At 35.6% G+C, this 23334-nt stretch overlaps 2 protein-coding genes across 19 annotated transcripts in view; both read right to left on the bottom strand.

The window, feature by feature from the left end:
• Positions 1-660: 660 nt before the first annotated feature.
• On the bottom strand, positions 661-4556 carry LOC134741703 (uncharacterized). Its single transcript, XM_063674599.1, has 5 exons — positions 4214-4556; positions 3927-3983; positions 3452-3496; positions 1829-1879; positions 661-819 (listed from the first exon to the last, which is right to left on the bottom strand). Exons 1-5 carry the CDS (start codon positions 4505-4507, stop codon positions 664-666), a joined length of 603 nt encoding a protein of 200 aa, XP_063530669.1. The 5' UTR covers positions 4508-4556; the 3' UTR covers positions 661-663.
• Positions 4557-9958: 5402 nt separating this feature from the next.
• Positions 9959-23334, bottom strand: part of LOC134741701 (troponin I) — a 443517-nt gene continuing 430141 nt past the window's right edge. For 2 of the 18 annotated variants that reach the window (XM_063674584.1, XM_063674582.1), the window contains exons 2-10: positions 22735-22773; positions 19671-19688; positions 18647-18775; positions 18420-18543; positions 16836-16936; positions 14568-14611; positions 13895-14036; positions 11295-11312; positions 9959-10331 (exon numbers count right to left, since the gene is read on the bottom strand). In XM_063674584.1, coding sequence (XP_063530654.1) covers positions 10263-10331; positions 11295-11312; positions 13895-14036; positions 14568-14611; positions 16836-16936; positions 18420-18543; positions 18647-18775; positions 19671-19688; positions 22735-22749 — 660 coding nt within the window. In that variant the 5' untranslated portion in view covers positions 22750-22773 and the 3' untranslated portion in view covers positions 9959-10262. Of the gene's footprint in view, positions 10332-11294; positions 13245-13894; positions 14037-14567; positions 14612-16835; positions 16937-17131; positions 17233-17619; positions 17721-18124; positions 18226-18419; positions 18544-18646; positions 18776-19670; positions 19689-22734; positions 22774-23334 lie in introns of those variants that run through there. The other 16 variants (XM_063674591.1, XM_063674587.1, XM_063674583.1 and 13 more) reach the window with 15 other exon arrangements.

The raw sequence follows: 23334 nt of genomic DNA, 5'->3' as shown, positions 1-23334 counted from the left end.
CACGCTTACGCTCAGTGAGAGTGAGAGAAGAACATGAACCTACGGGGCCTTAAAACATTTATTTTTAATAAATAGCTACCTAGATATTGTTATCCTCCAAAAGTTCGGTATTCGGTATTGGTCCTAAAATCGTATAAGATTTAACTCTAATTTTCCTAACATTTCCTGCCTTTCAAATTCACCTATCCTATTTCCATTAACCATCCATTAAGTAGTAATGGCCATACAATTTAAACCGCAAACTTTAAATTGCCCTTCAACTCATAACGTCCCAGAAAGGTTCTTAATTGTTCCTAAGAGTTCGGAACTGTTTAGGATTCCATCCTTGTAATAAGGTCTGAGATATTAGGCCTGGGTCGCACTCATAAGAGGCAACTTAAGAGTTTCGTCTAATTTATAAATCATTCGACCTGACCTCCAATAACAGAATAATCCTGGTACACTCTTTCCGATAGTTAACGGAATTGATAGGTTGATTATTGTGTCTCATTACTATAATTAAATCATTTGAGGGAATTCTAAACCCAATTTTGGCATAGGACCTACCTAGGTACTCGTACCTATTGTGCTATGCCAAGAAAGTTTGTATGAAATTCGCGCAAGAAGAACCACCTTAATGAGCTCCAAGATGAAATAAAAAAACGAATTCATAATATTATTAATTTATTTATAGAAAATGTATTTACAAATGTCAATGATGTACGGACTGTACGGTAGAAAAGATCCTATCATGTAATAAATACGTTTTTTGATAAAATCACTGATGTGTATGATGTATTTGATGTCATCAAGTGCTAGCTGAGTTGCTTTAGGCGGATGCTGAAAATAAAATTGGTTAGTTTACTTCATCAACTTCTTACTTTGCATAGCTGATTACTATTATTATTTTATTATTATTCGATTAGCTGACTTTTGTCTGTCATAAAGAGATGCAGGTAACACAACTCGATAATAAAATGTTGTTCTCATGGAAACTCGTCCGATTTTACAGTTCGTGGACGAATAATATTTTCAAGTTCTTTTATGTACAAAACAAAATCGGGTTAGTTACACCATATCGGGTTATCAGGGTCATCGGGTTAGTGGCACTAAAAGCTTAGATTTCGATGCAACTAAGGGCAATACAGTACCAGCCTGCAGAAGTTGCCAAAACATGGCTCTTTTGGCAACTGATTGCAAAATAAAGAAGGTAAAACACGACCGAAAATACCTTATCTTATCTTATTGTGCCTATGATATTTTTATTGCCTATAATATGATATAATATACTGGCAACAATTATAATGTTTTATTATGTAAGTAACGTATGTAGGCAATGAGATTAAATCATTACATAAAATCAAGCAGTAGGTAATAAATGCAGCAATGTCGTCTGCGTGTGTTCATAGAGAATTAGGTATCGAATTTGAGGTGCCTTCTTAAAAAAAGGTTTGGTGTTGTTTTTATACCCTTTTGGCATTTATCTCAATGTACCTAACTGGCACTTACATATGTATTGGCGCGTGTGATATCACTTAGACTACTCGTATTATAAAATCAATATTACGACCGTATTTTTATTTGAAATTTTTGAAACTAGAAAGTTACCTTCGACGTTTCGAGCCCGATTTGCAGTTTGCACAGACATAGGTTGCGACATTTTCAAGTTTATGTTTACGCGAGAAAGTTAATTTAAAAATAATGGTTAGCTAACAAACAAAAACAAGTAAACTGTACTCATCGGATCGGATAAAACGTGCAATACCAATTTTATTATAAATTTATATGCCAGTCATTTGTATTTGCCAGCACAGTTGCCTTATCGTATTTGTAGGACACTTCAACTAACCTTCGACTGGTGCCGGCGCCGCCTCCGGCGCGGGAGCGGGCTCTGGAGCAGCTGAAAGAAATAATATTTACCTATTTTTATGTACTCGTAGTATATTGATTGATATTGATTCACCTGTATTTACGGAGCATATCATGAAAATGGATGTAAAAATTTATGTGAGATGTCATTGATATTAAGAAACTAAGTTCAAGAATGACCGAGAGCGAGAGTTACATTGCCTATAGTACCGATCTTAAAAGAATGTAAGTAGGTACCTAAACAAAAAACCAATTGACTTGGCCATTCGGTTAATGAGGTACCTACAAGATTTTGTACATATACAGGGTGATTTATGCGACGTGAGCAGGACTAACCCTGCACACTCAGTAACTGTTAATTGATCGATTACCAATGTTACCATCGTACTTACGTGAAACAATCACAATTTTTTCAATTTTTTTACTTTTTGGTGAGGACAAGCTTAATTCTTTACAATCATGGTCACACCTAATAAATAAACATTAAAACCTCTATAACCGTTATGACAGCACTTTGATTATGAAGAAAATAAACTGTCATACGAGGATTCAAAAGTAACCAGACTGATGACATTCAATTTGCCACTTGTCATAGTGTCAGTATTTAACGGATGTATTCCAATTGTAGGGTGTCCATGCATGTGGTGAATAAATTAAAAACTTTTTTTAACACGACAAAAAAATAACGTTGATCTCACTAATACTGTTACGAAACAGTTGCTTATAATTTACTAAATGCGCAGTGTTAATCCTGCTCACGTCTCCTGAATCACCCTGTATAGAATTATGCCATTAGTCAAACGTAGACAAGTACATACATATGTACGTAAGTTTTTGTATGTGCACCTAATATATAGGTATAAATTTTAACTCACTACATTACATAGCGCAGTAACTATTTTATTGGGAATTTGAAATTAGGAAAATCACATTCGACAAAAATGCTCAAGAACTCAGTAATAACAGAAATCTAATTTAATTATAATTGTTAAAATGTTGAAATACTCGAGTCTCCATCAATCATTATCAAGCAATAACTGAATCACGTAAGGCTGCTTATTATTGGTTTATAGAGAAAAGAGTGCTAAATAATTCAGTAAAACGCTGGTAAACCCTATTTTTTATTCTACTTAATAGCTAGAAAAACATGTGTTTTTAAGGAGTTTACGACTTTTTTGTTAAGTATTCACTGCTTAGATGATTACTATTATTGTTTTGGACTATCAATTGAACAGGAAACATTGAATTGATAGTTGATATTTATATGTACACAGTAATCATGCTTGGCATTCTATTAAGTCATGTATTGTATAACTGTGTACTTATATACTGAAATAAATGATATTCTATTCTATTCTATTCTATTCTAATGTACTTCATGGGGAATCTTTCCAGGAAGACCAATGCTCCAGCGGCACATCATTTGACCCGACGTAATTTTCGGGCGTATCAGAATAGGCGTTTTTATCGCCAATGTTCTTAACTTTCGGGAGCAGAAAATATAAATGAGTACTGAGTTCTTGAAGGACAAATACATAATGACGACACAGTCTACTCTATGCTACACAAACGACAATTACAGACAAGTTCACGACATAAGTACCTTCCGCAGGCGCAGCCTCTGGCGCTGGCGCATCCGCAGGAGCTCCTTAAAATCAATTTTATTTATTATGTTTTACATAAGGAAAAAACTACGGACGTTGCATGCTCTTCATACCACCCATACGCTTTTATGAGCTTTTACACTTAAAATGTACTTGCTTTTTTCCGTTTTCATTGTCCTGCCAAATCGGTAGCAAACAAGTTTTTTTAGATACCGCTTGATAAATATATGAAATAAAATAAGTACCTCTCTCTTTCTCTTTATCAACTGACTTTTATCACATGAATACATACGGCATAAACAAACATTTGTTTTCTCTTAGCATTTGTTAGCAGCGTAGTACAGTTAAATGAATTGGTGCAAGGAAAATTGACAATTTAGTTCCATAACATTGACATACTTAAACCTTGTCTGACCACCCTTGCACCAATTCTTTGAACTCATAATAAAAGACTTAATAATCCTTTTATTTTACCTTCTGCAGGTGGGGCAGGGGCGACCTCTGCCGGTGGTGCGCCTTCTGCCGGTGGCGCTGTTTAAAACACAATGTAATAATTAGGTACCCAATACTGTATATAGAATTTTACACATACACAATAGGTAGGTACGAGTATAATGAAACGAAGACACATTCGTATTTAAATAAGGTATGAGATTAATTCTTAGTGTGTAAGTACATAGTTCAAATAATATTTCTATGAATGCTTTGGTTTCACGTTTTAAACATGTTTTGTATTTCAAAATAATTTGTTAAATAATTACCTGCTGGAGCCCCTTCCGTAGAAGGAGCGGTTCCTTCTGCTGGGGGTGCGGCGGGAGCGCCTTCTGCGGGTGGGGCGCCCTCTGCCGCAGGGGCACCTTCCGCAGGTGGGGCACCTTCTGCTGGAGGTGCTGCCGGGGCCCCTTCCGCCGGCGCTGCGGGGGCGCCCTCCGCTGGAGGGGCCCCTTCTGCTGGAGGTGTGGGCGCGACTCCTTCCGCTGGAGGAGCGCCTTCAGCTGGGGGCGCACCTTCTGCTGGTGTAGCTGGAGCGCCCTCAGCCGGAGCTGCTGCGGCATCTCCTTCCTAAGTAAGACGTTCAAGTTGAGCAAAAGTTTGGCTGGTTTAATAAAACGCAAGAATTATGAGTAACTCACTTATTAAAGCAACAAGCTTTAAAGCGCAAAGAATATTTAAGCAAGCAATTCATCATGAATTTCCATGAATGCCATTCAATGAAATTTGCTTAGCTTTATGAGTAGTGGGTGCAAGATGCACTTCGAGTCGTTTAAAAGTGGTACCACAAATTATAAAATCTGGATACCGCTCCTGTACACTGTAAGTACAATTACCGTTGATGACCTAAAAATTCTTGCTATGAAAAAAGAGGATACATTCAAGAGCAAAGGAATAAAGAAATTCCAATAAAATTTCACAAAGGTATTGTGAGTAAACACGTCGACTTAGCAACCTAAGAATAGCTTCATCTAAGCATATGGATGCTGATGATGATCTAGTCAGCGAAAAAAAATTGGCGTACAATTAATGCCGATTCGATCCAATAAACATTTTTTTGAGATTACAAAATACTAATAAATAAACGCGTTCGTTTTTATGAAGCCTTATGATAGTTATGATGGATAAATGAATACATGTATGTATTTATATCGATGGATTTACCTAAATTTGGTGGGATAAAACTCAATAAAGCACGAGCGACACTGGCGGTGACGAATGATAATTACAAGCAATTTGGGAAGCTTTAGATGAAATTTGGCTCAAAGCTCAATGAGTGATTTAAATTGGTTTAGCATGCTCTTTTTAAATCAATTTACTGTAAAATGTATTGTGGGATTAAATCGAGTGAAATTTGCAAAAGCAATTTACATAAAATATTAAGCTTGCATTGCATAACTAGGAGCATATTATTTTACCATTATGCAGCACGTAAATTTCTGTAGAATCTGGCAATTAGACTGTCTATCATTGTATATGTACGGATATTTTTTATTTACTATTATATTATAGATAAACGAATTATTCTGTCATTAGACAAATTTAAATTGATTGATCTGGAATCAATTTAAATTTGTCTAATGACATAATAATTAATTTATCTGAATGAGTTCTGTATGGATTAGCCCTGCCCTAGGCTATTACTCGTATTTAAGTAAAACATATCTGCTTCCATTTTATCTTATTTTCAAATAAATTTCAGCCATAAAGTTAAAAAAAAATCGTTACTAGCTCAATGGGATTTTTCCATATACAATAAAATTTACATTTTATTTTTGTATACAGAAAATAAACCTGTGCTGGAGGTCAAAGCAACGGAAGGTCTCTCAATTTCATTGAAAAACAACGGGAATATAAACTACATTCCATAGAAGAGACAATGTTCATACAAATGAAAAATAAGTAGTAAAGTAACTATTAATAGTAATATTTAATAGTACGACAAGTGCTTCTCAACGAAATCGAGAAACCCGGCTATAGCAAGAATTCACTAAATACAAACTTACCGATATGTTTAAACTTATTATTAATACCCGTATTGTTTATATAATCAGTTCAAACTAATTTATTTCGTTTACACTGATAAGTCCCGGTAAGAACTTTTAGTTGCCGAGCTCTTCGGCTTACATACTTGTAATATTGAACAGCGTGTCGACGATATACCTATACGACACGACATACCTACTTACCCATATACAAATTAAGTTAGAAAGGAGTTACTGGTTTTCAAAAAAGAGGTGGTGGTTCTCAATCTACATAATTATATTTTATTTACATTATTTTGACTTGTGTTATTTTCTTTCCATTTACATTTACAAGCTCGTAATAGGATACGATACAAGTGCGAAAAATAGGGAATTCGCAACGTGTGGCGACAAATTAATAATAAATAAATCGATTAGATTAAATTTCATGCTAAAAATGCCTTAAGTATATATTTTTTTCTAAAGAGAAGAAAAAATGGAGCTCTGGCATGTATCCACGGAGTTTACTTAGATATGCGCAACTGCCGCTGAACACTAATCATTTATAAATCTTGGCGGCATACCAACAGTGCTAGTAAACGTACTAGCGCTAGCCAATTTTTGTAGCACGTGGAGTAAATGCCAGGTGGTCTTATCCGTATAACTGGGTCAGCATCTTTATGCTTGAATCCATGGCTTTCTGCTTTATAAAGTTCAATCTTTATTGCATCTATGGATTAAAAGATTTTTAAATCGTAATATAATCACACAAGTACATTTTATGAATGAATCAAAATTATATTAGTTAATTCAACCTAAATTATTTACGAACTTTTGACGGCATTTATTTATCAGTAAACTTAAAATAACTCAACGGCACAGAACAATTAATAGTATTTCACAGGATGGCTACCACATCGCACCAAATGGCATTACCTTACGCTGCGGCGGCAGATTGACTTTAGGTTAACAGAATCTCAGTTCAATTAACAATGTAATGGAAACTTCAAAATGCCGTGCCGGTGTATTCTGCCTGGTCAATTTCAGTATTCAATAAAATAAAAAATAAAATTCTTTTACCATGTTGCGATGGTTTCGCCAAAATATTATAAAGTAACTTCCTCGAGGAACCTACACATAATTTATTGATGTCGTACGTCGTACACCCCAGGCCAAAAGTATGGAAACAAGCTTGTATTTCCATAGAAAAGTGTGATTTTTTAAGCTATGGATTTTATACTACTTACTCATTGACAATTTGGTAAAAATAATAATAGAACATTTTAAAAGTAAATTACTCTGGCTGTGATAGTTGCCAATTCAACATTTTGTCATGTAATTAAAGGGTAGGTATAATTATGTAACTTTTTCCTACTTTTTTTTTAGCTTTTTAGACAATATTTTAGGATGTTTTGATATTAAGCGTGTATAAATAATCTTTTAGGTTTGCCTAATGTAAGTCTTAGTTTACAAATATATACAACAAAGATAGAAACATGAGATATTAAAGAAACCAACGTTGTTTCCATACTTTTGGCCTGGGGTGTATACAGAAATGTGGCGCGCACATAGTCTCCAAGAGGCCGATTCTGATTCAACAATTTGTAATGGTCTCGATCTTGTTTTGGTGATTGGTGCGCATCTCACGCATGGCTTTCATTGCATTTCGCTTGCACCTATCAGCGTCAGCGATCTTTAAAGTCGTATGAAAATAACATCAAAACCGTAGCAAATTTACAAACCAGAAGTGGCCTCAAAAATGATTTCTGTATCATGGTGTGTCCAGTGTCCACCCAGTATCAACAGACAGTGATGTTGATGTACCTACCTATATGTATTGATTTTTAATACCTATTTTATCACCACATGTTTTGTAATACGCTTCTTGAGGACAGTTAATTAATTTCAAATAAAAAAATATATATAGTAGGTATACAATCGATTCCCTCTATTAGTCACTGTTAATCATAATCGCTTATTGTGACCATCGATTTACATTAGTCACATCTCTAAATATACATGTCGGCGGCAGATCGTAAAACCGGGCATATCGAGATATTCCTAGGCATATCATGAAACGCCGCCATTTCACGATCTGACTAGCGACTACCGGCCATATCGTTTAAACCTCAACGTTTGACGATTTGCCCGGCGACGTTTAGGCATATCAATAAGTAGGGTGTGATATTCCTAGGCAGATCATGAAACGCCGGCATTTCATAATCTGCCTAGCGACTACTAGCCATATCGTGCAAACTTCAAGGTGTGATATTCCTAGGCAGATCATGAAACGCCGGCATTTCGTGATCTGACTAGCGACAACTAGCCATATCGTGCAAACCTCACGGGGTGATATTCCTAGGCAGATCGTGAAACGCCGGCATTTCATGATCTGCCTAGCGACCACCAGCCATATCGTGCAAACTTCAAGGTGTGATATTCTCATATTCCTAGGAAGATCGTCGCATCGAAATCGCCTTGAAGTTGTGCGAGTGTGGAGTCATACGTCATCTCCGCGAAGTCGCGCCGCGATTTACGCACATAGTCTGGAGGGGGCTTTACCAATACACAATTTTCACAAAAGATACGTACCTACGATATTCCTTCGCGCCTACATTTTTTAAATTTGCTCTGCACTAATGGGTACGATCTGGCAACACTGGCGGACGCAGCGCCACATAGAATGCAGCGCCACCATTGGTAAAAAATGCAATTATTTTACGATGCGCCCGGTATGAAGCTAGGAATTTCGACGAAAACATTGCTCCTATCGATCTGCCGCATCTTTTGTAAGGCATATCGTGATATGCCTGGGTTAATCTTAGTCAGATCATGAAATAGCGACGTTTCATGATATGCCTAGGAATATCTCAACTTGAAGTTTTGCACGACATGGCTAGTGGTCGCTAGGCAGATCATGACATGCCGGCGCTTCATGATCTGCCTAGGAAAATCACCCCTTCACGGCGATTTCGCAATTTGCTTTGCGGCAAAATGGCGGAAAAGCATCAGCTGATCGAGTTTAACTGTTAGTTTATCTACGGCATCATATGTGATTTAGCTGTTTTTCCATTTTGTTTTGTTGTAAAACCGTAAAATATAATCGCTTAATACAATATAATTCTTATTTATAATTGATATTTATCTTTCCACTTGAAACCCTTGAAGATTGCACGATATGGCTAGTTGTCGCTAGTCAGATCACGAAATGCCGGCGTCTCATGTTATTTTACGATGCGCCCGGTATGAAGCTAGGAATATCAACGAATGCAATTGGTATGATCGATCTGCCGCCTCTTTTATTAGGCAGATCGTGATATGCCTGGGTTATTCTTAGTCAGATCGTGAAAGGGCGGCGTTTCATGATATGCCTAGGAATATCTCGATATGCCCGATTTTACGATCTGCCGCCGACATACATACCATATCATTACTACGGAAATGTCGCTAGAAACCATCTCTACATCACTACAACGATTATACCTGTCACTGGGCAAATATAGTTTGTCAAAGGACTGTCTCATTTCAAACATAGACAGAGATAATCATGCTATCTTTGTCTTACACTAGTACTAGCACCCAAAAAAAAGGATGAGTATAGTTTTTTTGGTTCTTATTTACTGCCAATTTGGTTTGACCAACTATAGTAATTTTGAGGCCAATTCAAATTTACTTCTATTAAAGTGATGTCATTTTGTTATCATCCGCGCAAGCATTTCGCTTGTACTTGTTTGTACTTGTATTGGATAGGTACGAGCAAATCACACGGGCGAATGATAACAAAATTGACAGTTAGACATCAAAAAGTAGGTAAGTTCGAATTGGCCACATTGTTAGTAAAAACTGTTTGGAATCAGTTCACACATGAACGAATTCGATTACATAAGGAATATATTTTCATTAATAAGGAGTATTCTAGTTGACATAATTATATTATATACTTACGAACACAAACATGGATATAAAACCAAGTAAATAAATTCTAGCTACTTCACTGGTTGCGGGTAGAAAAGGACAAAGGGAACAAAGGCACATAGACAACACATAACATAGTACAGAATATTAATTTTTATTAAACGTATCAATATCTTATAAAAACATTATTGTAATAAATAAATAATAATAAAATTACATGTTCGAAATGGTAGACATGATTGGTTTATAGACAATACATACAATAATGGAGGAACTATTGCCATAGGCTGAACTGGGAAGGAATCCCCAATGGGTCGGACTAGCCACATAAAAGGATGGGTGATCACATTGAATTTGAGACAGTTATGGCAATAAGGTATTGGTCGGCTGGAATACGACAAAGGTCACATATAGTTTTTGGTAGGTGTGATTTAACACTTCATGCCTCAACCTCTTCCTCTTTTACCTTCTGATCGCCGGGTTTGCCCTTGGACCAGTCTGGTTTTTTCTGTAAAAAAAACAACTCGTTAATACACAATCAGAAAACTCCATCTATGAATAGCATCTATAAATCAATTATCAAGAAGAACTAATCCGCGCTATATTCACTGCACGCTCACACACGAAGCCTGTACATAAACACTCGTATATATTTACAAAGTGCTAATATCAGTACCGTATGACTAATCAGATCATAATGCTTCCACTGCTATAAAAGAAAAGGGATCAATTCAGCAAAGCAAACAAATAAATACATAATTTGTATCGTGATGCGCGTCAGTAGCATCTACCGTTTGCCTCCTTGAATGCTGTGAGATTCATTTGGAGGAGTGTTTTCTTTTATAAATGGAGATTTAGCATTGAACATAAAGCATTTTACACGCATTAAAGCTTATTTACATACACTATAAGTATTTAAAACGCTTCTAATAGACAAAATCATATCGCTTGCACAAGAGCTTAACATTTTTTATCTTATGAAACACAGGCGTCCTGCTCGGTGTGTGTAAATAACACTCAAGGAACAGAATTTAATTTCAACTAGGACCAATCTACTCATTAAATTACTACTGCTTTGAAGAAAGATAAAGCATGATAGTGAAATTATAAACTGAAATATGTAGTTAACATACACCAAAGAAAAAGTGACCAAGTCCACCGGTGGCCGAGGCGGGAATCGCACATCATAAAATCACAAATCAAAAAATATTCCATAAAATATTCTAATTTGTTCCCTAGTTGCATAATAGTGAAGTGCATAAAACCAATTCCTGACAAGTTCTAATAATCGGCAAAGTTTATGTGCCTACGCGAAAATAACTAATACTGCAACTAGCTGCATTCTGAAATTGATTTAAGTCATTGATAAAGCCAGTGAGAAAATTATGTACAGCGTGCCACGTGTACATATCGTGTGCCCAGTAAAACGTGTCTACACTGTGGTGCTGGCATGTTCTATGTAAGCGTTTACCTTTCCTCCAACTCCGCCCTGTGAAATATGGTAATATTAACTCACCGCTAAACGTAATCTAATCAAGGACTGTATAAAATTGTATAAGTAAAATACGTGTCTTTTGGATCTGTGCAGTTAGCTACCTTAAGTGTTTGGTGCGGTCATTTAAGTCAGTGTTGTCTGTAACCGTCTGAAGTTTGTTCGGGTTTAAAAAAACAAAACAAATTTTGAAGATATATTTTTTAACTTGAGACAATTGCAGTATTACCTACCGATTCTGGTAAATTACATTCCTACAATAGTACATTACTACAGGGGCTGGGAAGTAAGGGGTTGCCGGGCGAATGCATTATAGAGGATAGTTATGAGGCCGACAACCCCTTTTCACGCCGATGTACGTATAGTGCTTTTCTCAATAAATGCAATGAAATAAATAAATAAACCTCCATCACGAAATCAAAGTTTTCTTTCTAGAGAAACTAAAAGTAAACTAGACACAAAATATAACTAGCACCTATATGTACCTATCTTTATCACACTATTTTTTTTTAATTTATTACACGTATATATTTATGTATACCTATTTGAATGTTGATATTATGCTTCACATACATCGATGCCTTAAGCATGGAGTTTAATTCCCACAGTGTTGTCGATTTTATAGTAACATTCAGTTCTTTAAAATATGATACAAAAACTTTCCGATAAACTGTGAGCATTTTTCTTAGCTTATCCAATTTATAAAATTGCCTTAAACATCCAAATTATTCGCCTTATACAGGGTGGGCCAGTAATAAATGCATTTAAAAAATAATTAATAAATAATCAATTTTTATATTTTTTTAATAAAAATTATAATTAGAATTTGGGGTTAAAGAAATAAATTTTACGTTTTAAAAATAAAATCATCAAGATGTCGTCCGTAGTGGTTGCGGCACTCTTCCAGTCTTGCTTGTAAATTTTGAAAGACTTAACAAAACTCATTTCATATTTTCGTCGTAACTCATATTAAATAACACAATCAACAATGCTCAATAAGTCCAATAATAAAATACAATTACAGAATGCAAAAATGTTCAACTTTGTCTCCAAAACGAGAAAAAAATACCTACGCGGGTTTGAGTAGACATTTTTACCGCTAATAAATTTTTAAATGAAATATTTTAAATGTGTATTTGTGTAGTTCAATTTGCAATTCACATTCATTGGAATTTTTTAATAATGTGTTATTTATTATGCTCATGAAAATTTTATATTAATAACATTGCTAAATATAGCAAACATAGTTTATTGTTTTTTCGAATAGGCGTAGTGGCAGAATGTTATAACGAACCAAAAAGCAAGTATTGCTTACAGTTTTTTTTAATGGCTGAATGACATGATGCTGTGTCACGAATATATGTGAAATGGAAATTAAAAAAGAGCTACTTTCCGGCCTAGGCCTGCAACTTTGTATAAAATTTTATTAAAGATCTCTCGTCTAGCCGCGCCCGAGACGTGATACTTCCTAGCCTAATATGAAGAACATGCAAAATATCAATATTTCATTGCATGTTTGAGATAAAATTAGTAACAAAAGCTAAAGAAATATGTATTAGCACCGTATACGGTTTTGATTTAGATAAAAATGGAACTTAAGGAATTGCGAAGCGGGGTCTCGCGTGATACTCGAGAAAATATTTAAGAACGTTGACTCAAAGCGCAAGCTTATGTATTAGCTAGTAGGGACTAGGGACATCGAATTTACCCAAACTTTTCTCACCTTATTTATGTCAGGTATCATAAGGATATTTGAAAATGCTTGTCTTTTTTAATAATAATAAAATTTTATTCTTATGATAAATAGGTAATAAATATAATCCATCAAATTTGATTTCAGGTGTTATATAGATGGGTTAAGTTTGTGACGTGTTGTTACAGTGTTTACTTCTTGCCGATAGCCCAATCAGCCTTCTCCGCATTCTTAGCCTGTTGAATATTAGTAGAGAAAAGTTTATTTCAAGAAAGATACATAATAATATTACTTCGAGTTGATAAAGTCGTTATCGGACCGGGAGTGCGTCGTAGGATGAGAAAAGTTACTTGCAGAGTACCTACCTATCGGTAATATTGTTATGGGAGTTTTTATGGTTTGTAAGTGTTTTAGAGATGAGTTAATTCATTATGTATTATATCAGGGTAAAGTAAATAAGTAAGACAAGAGGAAAATTACTATTGTAATGTATCCGCGAAACGTAACAGATTTTCCAGGTAATACAATCTAAGTGAGAATCGGTTCAACGTTACCATCGCCTAAAATACACCGATAACGATTCACTTTGTATTGAAACAAAGCATTATTGGTAGTGTGTGTGTGTTATTCGACTAAATTTTATTGCATTCAGAACATCTTGCAATGTGAACATATTAACTTCATACCTACAATGATTGGAATACCACTGCAAAGGTAATCCGTGATTCGGGAAATTACTTATAGAAAGTCACTTTTAATGACATTTTTTAATCGTATTCGAAGTAATTAAAAGAGAAGAACAGTCTCTTAAAATGTTCTTTGTTGCCTTTATTGGGCAATTACGACACTGCTTACAAACTTTAAGATTAATAAAGGAATAATGTACCTCTTTGTCTTCTTCTTCAAGGGTGAACTCCTTCTTTTTGACAACCTTCAACTGGTTACGGAAGTTGAATTCGGCGGCCTTCTTCTGAAGCTTGGCGAATTTGTTCTCGTATTTGGACACCTTCTTGAGTGTAGGTTTGACGCTGGAAGAAAACGAGATATTTTAAATAAATGTTACATCTTAGTGTACCTACATATGTGTCGTAAAAAGTATATATCTACAAAAGTTTATTTGTCATTTTGAGGGCAACTTAGAATGGCAGATACGTAGGTATTATCTAAGTCCCTACTCATATTATTATAATAAGGATTTATTTTAAAGTGATTGCTTTCTTTGATTACTTAGGTATCATTCCACGGGTACTGACTGAATAATATAAGTATACGTCGAAAGATAGGTACTTTATTTACACTCTCGTATGTGACGTCTACAATAAAGGGAGTGAAGAGCAGACAAGAGCCCCTGAGTTCCTTACACCCCGACGCGAATATCATTACAACGGATCGTATTCACAGACACATGTTGCCAACATCGCGACTGACGTTATGTACGCTTATCGTCTGTTTTGTTTTTAGTAATTACAAAATTAGTGCAAACTTTTAAATCTGAATATACTGTCCAAAAATTTTTTTTTTTTATGATTTTTATAAAGTGTAAAATATTTGGTACTTACAATTTTCCTCTGAGGTCATTGACTTGGGAGTTCAGGTCGGAGATCTGCCGGAACAACGTTTATCATTTAAAAAGGTTTCTAGATAGTAATGAAAAGAAAATAGAACTCAATAGTTAATGGTATATGTGAACTTCAATTATTAACTAGAAGAACAGATCATAAAATAATACACTATATATTATGACGATAATTGTAGGTATTAATTAAGAGGACAAATATCATTGATGAGCATGTTTACAATAAAAATGGAATTTAAGTTAATACACTGAAATACTGTAAGATATTTGTATTAAAAAATGTATTTTAAAAAACATGCAGAACTACATTCCACAAGTTTGAGACTAAACAAAAAATAAATAAATGTTAAGAAATTTACGAGGTCAAAGCGGATTGTATAATATGTTGATTATATTATAAATTTATCAAACTTGTAGAACGACGTGCAAATGTTGTAGAAAATGTTACACATGAATGTAAAACCATGCAACACATTCACAGAAGAAATCAGAAAAAGTCAACACCACGCGTTTGAGAGCATTATGTTAAGCCAGCAGTTACGCTCGGCCAATGAAACAACAAAGCACAGAACAAGATAATAGCTGAGCGAATATTAGGCAGTGTTATTAGCGAGCTGTATACAGAGATAATTACTTTTGTTGTCTGTATGTAGAATGATCGGTATAGGTCAGTCCCATATTCTAATACAGTTTGCCTTTATATCTTTAACCTGTGCTCTTTGTCCTACTACATGATATACCAAGTAAACTATTCCACATTTTACTACTTTCGTGCAGCAAATCTACTTATCGTGCCTCGACATCGGTAGCTGGTCTCCAGCAGCACCTGTCTCCACATCTCATGTACATAAACAACAAGTGCGATATTTTACATATGAAATACAGCGCCATCAATATAGTACTTCTTCGACTTTATGCCGTTAGCAATATTTAGTGTACAGCGGATGGCACGAGTGACTACGTCCGGTGATCGAAATTGTAGCATATTGAGCGCTGTATGTATTGTGAGTATTTCTACCCAAAACGAACGTTTCATTAAAACAACCAATAAACATCGACATTTAATGTATGAGTAGGTACGACGTCGTATAATGTGTATTATTGAGTGACGGTGCAAAATCGATCCTGACTTGCGAATGTGGATAGTAATTGAGATATGTATGTGTGTCTCTGGACTTGCAAGTGAGCATAGTATACACCACTCCGTGTCCCGGTACGAGTGCTCGAGCGGAGGGCACTCGACTGATCAGGGAAGGAAGGGCAACATCGACCAGAGCATGGCACTTTCTATTTAAACACAACCCGTATCCAAAATATAACAAAGGGTATGGAAAAAGGTTTATGGGGCATATATCTGCAACCGAACACGCAAAAACATTTCGCGCGGAAGTGTCGGCACGTACATGATGAAAAGTTGGAGATTTGGAACAAGAAGTTTCACTTACACTATGCACTTGCGTGTGCCAATAGAGGAACCAGTCCAGCGTTCCAATGGTACTTTAACGTCAATTCTAATTGTTATCATCAAAAAGAGAAAATTCAGTAAGGCCACTAAGCTCGGCAACACACGCGAAGCGTCACACTAGCGGCTGCAACGTCGGAGATCGGTTATTATTATAGCTGTCACACTGTAAGATATTATTCAAGTGCCATACTATTTTAGGGAATGGTTAATAAGGATTCAGATGCGTCGATTGTTATTACATATTAAGTATACGATTATGTCATGCAACAGGCAAAGCTTATAGATAAAAGGAAGCTTATTAAGAGCTACCTTGCGTCGTCGAGGACGGCTGGCTCATACGATCCTCTTATACGTATTCGAGATTACGCGACGTATGGAGATGACATGAGCGACCAGTGAGATGATGTTACGCGGACATGCAGCGGAGCCCGGGGCGCCGCGTGGTTGAGTGGTGAGTGTGTGGTTACTGTTACGATTCGCCGAGCGGGCGGTTACTATCGTTAGTGTAGTTAGCGGTGTAAGCTCCTGTCGGATGACGCGCCGTGATCGATTTTGCACCGCACGCCTTACCGTGGCTGGGCTGCGCCTGTGCGCCCGAGGACCTTCTACTTTACATATCTGCTCTATACAGCACTACCCACGGCCCCAACTATTATTTACAACTCAACAACAAACAACCGAAAACTTACAAAGCGTTAACAATGTACACGATTTGTCACACGCGCACGTTTGTTACATAATCGATGACTGTGATATTCACAATGGTTATAAAGTATTGGTCAATACCTCATAATCTCTTTTCCTGACTTCATGTTCCAAATCCCACTTCTGGCCCTCACACACATACATGCGGTCATGATACTCCTGTATTATTCTCTTGAGCATTGCTAAAGAAAAAGGAAAGACAGATTATTGAGCCAGCAGAATGAGCATGGGCATCGGTGTGAGTGACCAGCGTCTATCGACGTGGAGCGACGTGTGCATGTGTGCGTTGAGCCGTTCAACTATCATGTCATGTCGTAACAACTAGATCAGTATCAACTCATATCATAATGCATTCCCAATCCTAATATCCAGTTTACCTCCATTTTCCTAATTTCAATGGCTCGTTCTAGTTCATATTTATCCCCCTCAAGGTTGTATATTCTGTGCCAGTACATTTGACATATCGTCTGCAGTTCCGCTATAGAAAAATACAATCACATTTTCAGGTGAACATTATTAAAATCGTGGTGTAGTGTGGGACACGACGTTAGGACTACTGCCGGCGGAGGATCAAGCGAAAGCGAAGCTACATGGTGTCGCGCAGGCTCTCGATTATCGCTAATTTTTGCTCTGTCTGCGAGAGACAGGTGACTACAACGGCTCAATGTTATTTCAGCATTTAAACTTATACTTGTTATCCACACTGTTAGGGATGTTTTTATTTTTACTTTCAGCTCCGCAAGTGATAATTATGAGTGGACTGCGAAAACAAACAAATTTAAAACTAGTCACATTATCGGCATGAACTACTCTGAATTAATTGCATATTAAGTGTGTACTGCGTAGAGCCCAAACCAGATCAGACCTCGAGCTGTTTGCGGGCTACTTCGATCTCCGCATCGTACTTCTCCTCCTCGAGCTTGCCAATACGCTGATGGTACCCGGTTATGATGCTCGTTAGAGCCGCTATAAAATAACTTAAGTATTACCAAGTGTTCGCTAGCCGCGCCAGTCTCACCCTTTAAACCTAATCACCGACAGCTTACACCGAAAACGCATCGGTTAAGTTTTGATGAAAAGAAGATTTTTAATATAAAAAGTCGGAAAATAGAAAGTAGTCAGCATACGCACAACAATCAAATCAGTACTTCACATGGAGCTTAGAAGAAATAAAGATACGCGTTAGGATAGACAAGATGGCCTGCGCGGGAGGGTCCCGGTGGCCCAGAAAGAACGTTTAATCAGTTAACCAGACTGAGAGAAACACGCCACTTCGACATCACAAATAACGTTAAATATGAAAGTGAAGAGATGTCAGTTTGGTGAGTCGTTTAAAAGAGTTGAGACTTAAGTCGGACTTGTCTCACTACCTCAATATCTTTTCTTTTAACGATGTATTCCAGGTCATACTTTTGGTCTTCAAGGCGATTGATGCGTTCGTGATGTTCTTTGCAAATCCTCCTAAGATCATCTATAACGTGATACATACATGTATGCACATGGGTAACAGATGAAACAGATACACAAAATAGTGGCAATGTGAAGCATATGACGAAATAAATATATATTTGAGTGCTTAATTCTAGACATGTGGGGAAAATGTATTTGCTATTTTAATCATCGAGAATAGTTAATAATAATTTCAAAAAGCAGAAGCATATTTACCTTCGTTTGCATCTTCAATGTTCTTGGGTTTACCACACCTCTCCTCAATGATGCGCCTCCTCTCGGCCGCTTTGCGCTCCTGTTCCTTCTTCAGTTCCTCTGCGGCTTTTTTACGCAGCAGCAACTATTAAAAAATCACATTTAAATAACAATGGTTTACTAAAGTGCTACCTAATTACCCTCTGAACACTACTGAAGTGCAAGTTCAGTCTGTTAGCAATACTCACCCTGAGCTTCTTCTTCCTCTCGGGGGTCATGAAACCCTTCTTAGCCTTCTTGGCCTTAGAAGCTTCCTCCATGCGCTTGCGCACCTCCGCGCGCTTGCGGTCGATCTCGGCCTGTTTGGCCTTCTTCGCCTGCACAAGTCAAATGTATAATAATATCGAGAAATTAGGAACGGCGTACCATGTATTTATGCAAAACCGTAGTGTGAATTTGTGTGTATGTGATTTAGATATGAAATTTGGTTTTAGTTATTGTTGTAACTACTTATCTTCTAAAGTAAACTATACAATTGCATATCACAAATCTTGTGACTAGAATAAAGTGTCTCCTGAAAATACAGATAAGAGAAAGAATACAGAAGATTCATGGAGACGTGGTATAAAAGGGCAATTATCTTTCTGTCGTCTAAATTGAGATTTGTATTGACAAATCAATTAATATATCCACGGTCTCCAAATTTTAATGACCGAAAACGCACAAGCGTATCCTTAATAATACTTTGAGCCCAAGTTTTTACTGCCTCAATACAATCACCGTTCTCAAAACAATAGTTTTGTACCAAAATAGTAGATCTGTCACCAAATAAATAGATCTACCTAATGTAGTGAAAAAATACGCAACAGGGTCAAATTGGTATAAATATGATGTACTAAACATATACTTAATTTTATAGACTAAGTTACTATTATGATAACCATTTTAACATTGCTTGGAGACTCGATTTTGGTGACAGATCTATTATTTTAGTTAGTGACCAATGTTATTAATTAGGTTAAAGAATACATTTGTTTGGTGATCTATTAAATCATACCAGTAAAAAAGCCATAATATTTTTATGGAGTTCACTAATGCTTATTCTCACTAGGTAAATACATGTAGGTGAAGGTATATCAAGTATAAACAAAGAAATCAAGTCCAATTGAATTTCGTGTTACGTGTAGACAGGTCTGTATGTGGGAATATTTGGAAAGAAAAGGGTAGGACGGTAAATGAACAAGTAGTGTTCCGTTGTTTCTTGTACATTACCTCCTCGAGACGCTTTTTCTGAAAAAGAAATAAAAACAATTCTTATGACAAGGTCAAATAACTAAATAGGCGCACAAAATGCACTACGAACAATATCGCTTATTTTATGAATAAGTAGATATAGTTAATGATGCATTTTATGTTTGTTTTCGATATGGCTGATTTACAACAAAAAAATACATACAAATGATTACCTACCAAACGATATTGGTAGGTATCCCAATTATAATTAAGTAAATCAAGTGACATTGAGCGGGGTAGACGCACAGAACAGAAGGTAACGTAAATACAAATTATAATAATAATAAAGTTTAACATTATCGTCCATTACCTACATACAATTATGTATTAATTACGTATATCGCATACGAAAACGACATTTAAAATAGCTACACAACGAAGGGTCACATAAAACAGAATAGTTATAAAACACGCCAACTTGAGATTGAGACTAAAGGGAAAATTTAATACTTAATTTTAAAAAGATTAAATAATTTGAAATGTAGGTAATTTAAAAAGGTGTAATTGTAAACATCATAAAACATACCAAGGCATCATTCCGTAATCACTTTATAAATATATGTATATATATAGCCAACAAAATGTTCTCAAGCAGTTACTTGTACTTTATGATTGGCAACAACCACAGACTACACAATGTCTACTAGGATAGACACTTCTAAACAACTTTTAATTTAATATCCCCTAATTGAAAATATCTCAAATTGGCGTATATGTAAATCAGCCATTTGTACGATACGACAAAAAAATACAGTGTTTTATTAACAATTTATCAGTGCAATATGTGCGGGTAACGTGATGCATGTGTGTATTAGTGAAAACGTGTGCGCAACAGTGATGCATAGTGTGTTATTTGCCATCATGTCATGATTTGCCGTAAGTTTTATTTTACAGATTTTTGTGCTTGTAGGTAGTTCTACATGTCCATCAGCATGACTATAGCTATGAATTATAAGCGTCACGCTACAAATAATATATAATAATATGTATTAATATATCATTCAAACTAATGAGTATTAACGACATAAAGTGTTCTGGCAGTTTACAATTACTCATTACTACTTAAATGTAAACTCATTCAACAAATCCATGACATTATGTTTAATACTTTGTTTACAATTAGACACTGTGTGTTAGCATAGTTGTTTGATTTGATTGATATTAGGTACGACATGTACATAAGTAAGCGTCCATTAAGACCATATTCACAATAACACAGACTTACAAACGTCATTATAAAATGAAAGTGATACACAAATGCTGTAACAGAAATTCATGTGTAATCTTAACCTCATTGTTTGCAAATATTGACCTGGTATTTTTCTTGACTATAGCATATAAATGGTCCGTTGACACTGGTAAGCTCCTGCATAAGCGGTGCAAATTATTTTATTTTTCTAAAGTAGGTATCTATTTTATGCTAAACATGTGAGCAAAATAATTTTTGTGTTTTTGTATAGCTCAAACATAATTATTAAGTATGTAATGTTCTGTTTATAAATGTGTAGGTACACTGGTACATGCCTACACATTTTTAAACAGAAGGTTTGTAGGAAAAATCGGCCAGCCTATATACGACACTGCTGGGCGCTCCCTTATAATCCAGTAACTTTATACGTTTAGCATTTGCGTCAAATCCGGTAGTTCTGACTTTATGCAGACTTGTTTGTGATCACTAGACTTATATTGATTGACTTGTTTGTGATGTTGGCCCAATGAATAATCCATATTTGAGACCTCGAGCGCCAAACGCAACTTTGTCAAAAATTGAAAAAAAAAAACCGCGAAAATTTCGTATTTTTTTAGATTTGGGCGATTATAACCCTCAAGGACTAGTTTTTGATAGTACCTTCTCGAGACGTTTTTAAAGTAGACTAAATTTTCTACAAAACGAGACTAGAATTGTCTCTGTAGATCTAGTAGTTTCCGGGATAAAGCCTTTCAAAATAAAAAAAATTTTCGAACTTGAATTTGTAGGCTAAGTGAGCCACCCAGATCCAAAAGCCTCCCCTACGCGAGGTACCTAAATTAAAGAACTAATTCGACCAAAATGCCGCGGCAGTTTCCAAACGACGCTGTTAATGTCGTAAGGTATTTTACAAAATGCTGCCTTTTTACAATTTGCCTACGGGAATTTTACAAATGGCGTCGTCATTTTACAAACTTGAAAACTTGTAAATTGACGACGCCGTTTGTAAACGGCGGATTCTTACAATTTGCCTGCAACATATTTAACAACCCGTTAAAATTTTAACATATATTCTCAGTTTAAAATGGAAATAAATATAATGTATTTTCGGATGTGTCTTTGTGTAGAGTAGCGTGTGTTATTGTGTTATGACAACAATAAGTACCTGGGTCTCGAGGGGACATCGCATTCAATACTGTAGCATTCAGTTCAGGAACACGATGGAATCGACGAGACAGCCACAAATAATGGAAAAAAAAGAAAAAAAGAGATATTAGTTAATGTATAAAATACTAGCCACTATTAAAATTGTTTCTGTTTAAAAGAATAAAAAGGATTTTATTTTTTGAAAAGTATAATTTAATAGCAGCCAGCATAGAAATATGTCAGACCCCATCGGCATGATTTTCTGGTCCCAGCATATACCCTTGATAACAAAATCTACTCAGTTAGTTTCTGAGACTTTTGTTAAATTTGACACAATTTTGGCAACACGCTATTATGCGTGTGTGCATCCAATATACTAAAGTATAAAAATAAAATATAAATAAAGAATAATCTTATTATGTATAAAAATACATTTAAAATACCTGAAACAAAATTTAAACTTCTCATTGTTTAGGCTTCATTTGCGAAATTCCTATGCTGTAGAATAGCATAAATTTGAAGCATGTGGAATGATATAAACAGTGAAAGTTGTGTCTTTGTACCTGTACAAGTTGCCTTACCCGTCGTATCGCTATCGAAAACGCTGAAATTCTAGGTCGGTCGGGTCGCTTGCATTTGACGTCATACAGTTGCATATAAGTAAGTCAGTGAATTAATTATTACAAGCACGTTTTTCACATACCTTACATCATCATCCGCCATTGTGTATGTGTTGGATTAGGTGTCCTGAAAAAGGTAATTCAAATTAAGTAAAATAATGAACTTTATATAATGAATTCAAATAAACCGACTTTAAGTTTATTTGTAGTTTATAATATTATTATTATTTTTAAGTTTATTTATAGTTTACTGGTAATGTTGTTATGTGTAATTTCGTTTAATAAATAATTTTTCCCTAATAAACCTAAAGTTCTACGCTTTTCACTTTTCTTTCTAAGGTGCGTTACTAGATATAGGTATTTTGTATTGGCGCTAGTTTAATTTTAAAATCTTTAAGTAAAAAGTGAGTTGTTTACACTGTTTTTTTTAAAGGTGCTTAAGGGCTCTTACATTATTTTTATTAGCTATGTAAGTTACTAACACATATGGGTGTATTATGCCTGAAATAGATGATAATTTAATTTATTAAATGAAATCATTGTCGGTACTCAGAACCATATCTTCTCATTGGCCTATGAGGTAAATTGTTCGTAGCTCCCCCTATTATAGCCTTTTTTATCGGACTAACGGCAGAGCCAAAAGGAAGGTTTGTTTTTTGCATCCTTTGTATGTACATATGTCATTGTA

Source organism: Cydia strobilella, chromosome 5 (assembly GCF_947568885.1).
Source record: "Cydia strobilella chromosome 5, ilCydStro3.1, whole genome shotgun sequence".
NCBI lineage: Eukaryota > Metazoa > Arthropoda > Insecta > Lepidoptera > Tortricidae > Cydia > Cydia strobilella.
This window is presented reverse-complemented; position numbering and strand designations above follow the sequence as displayed.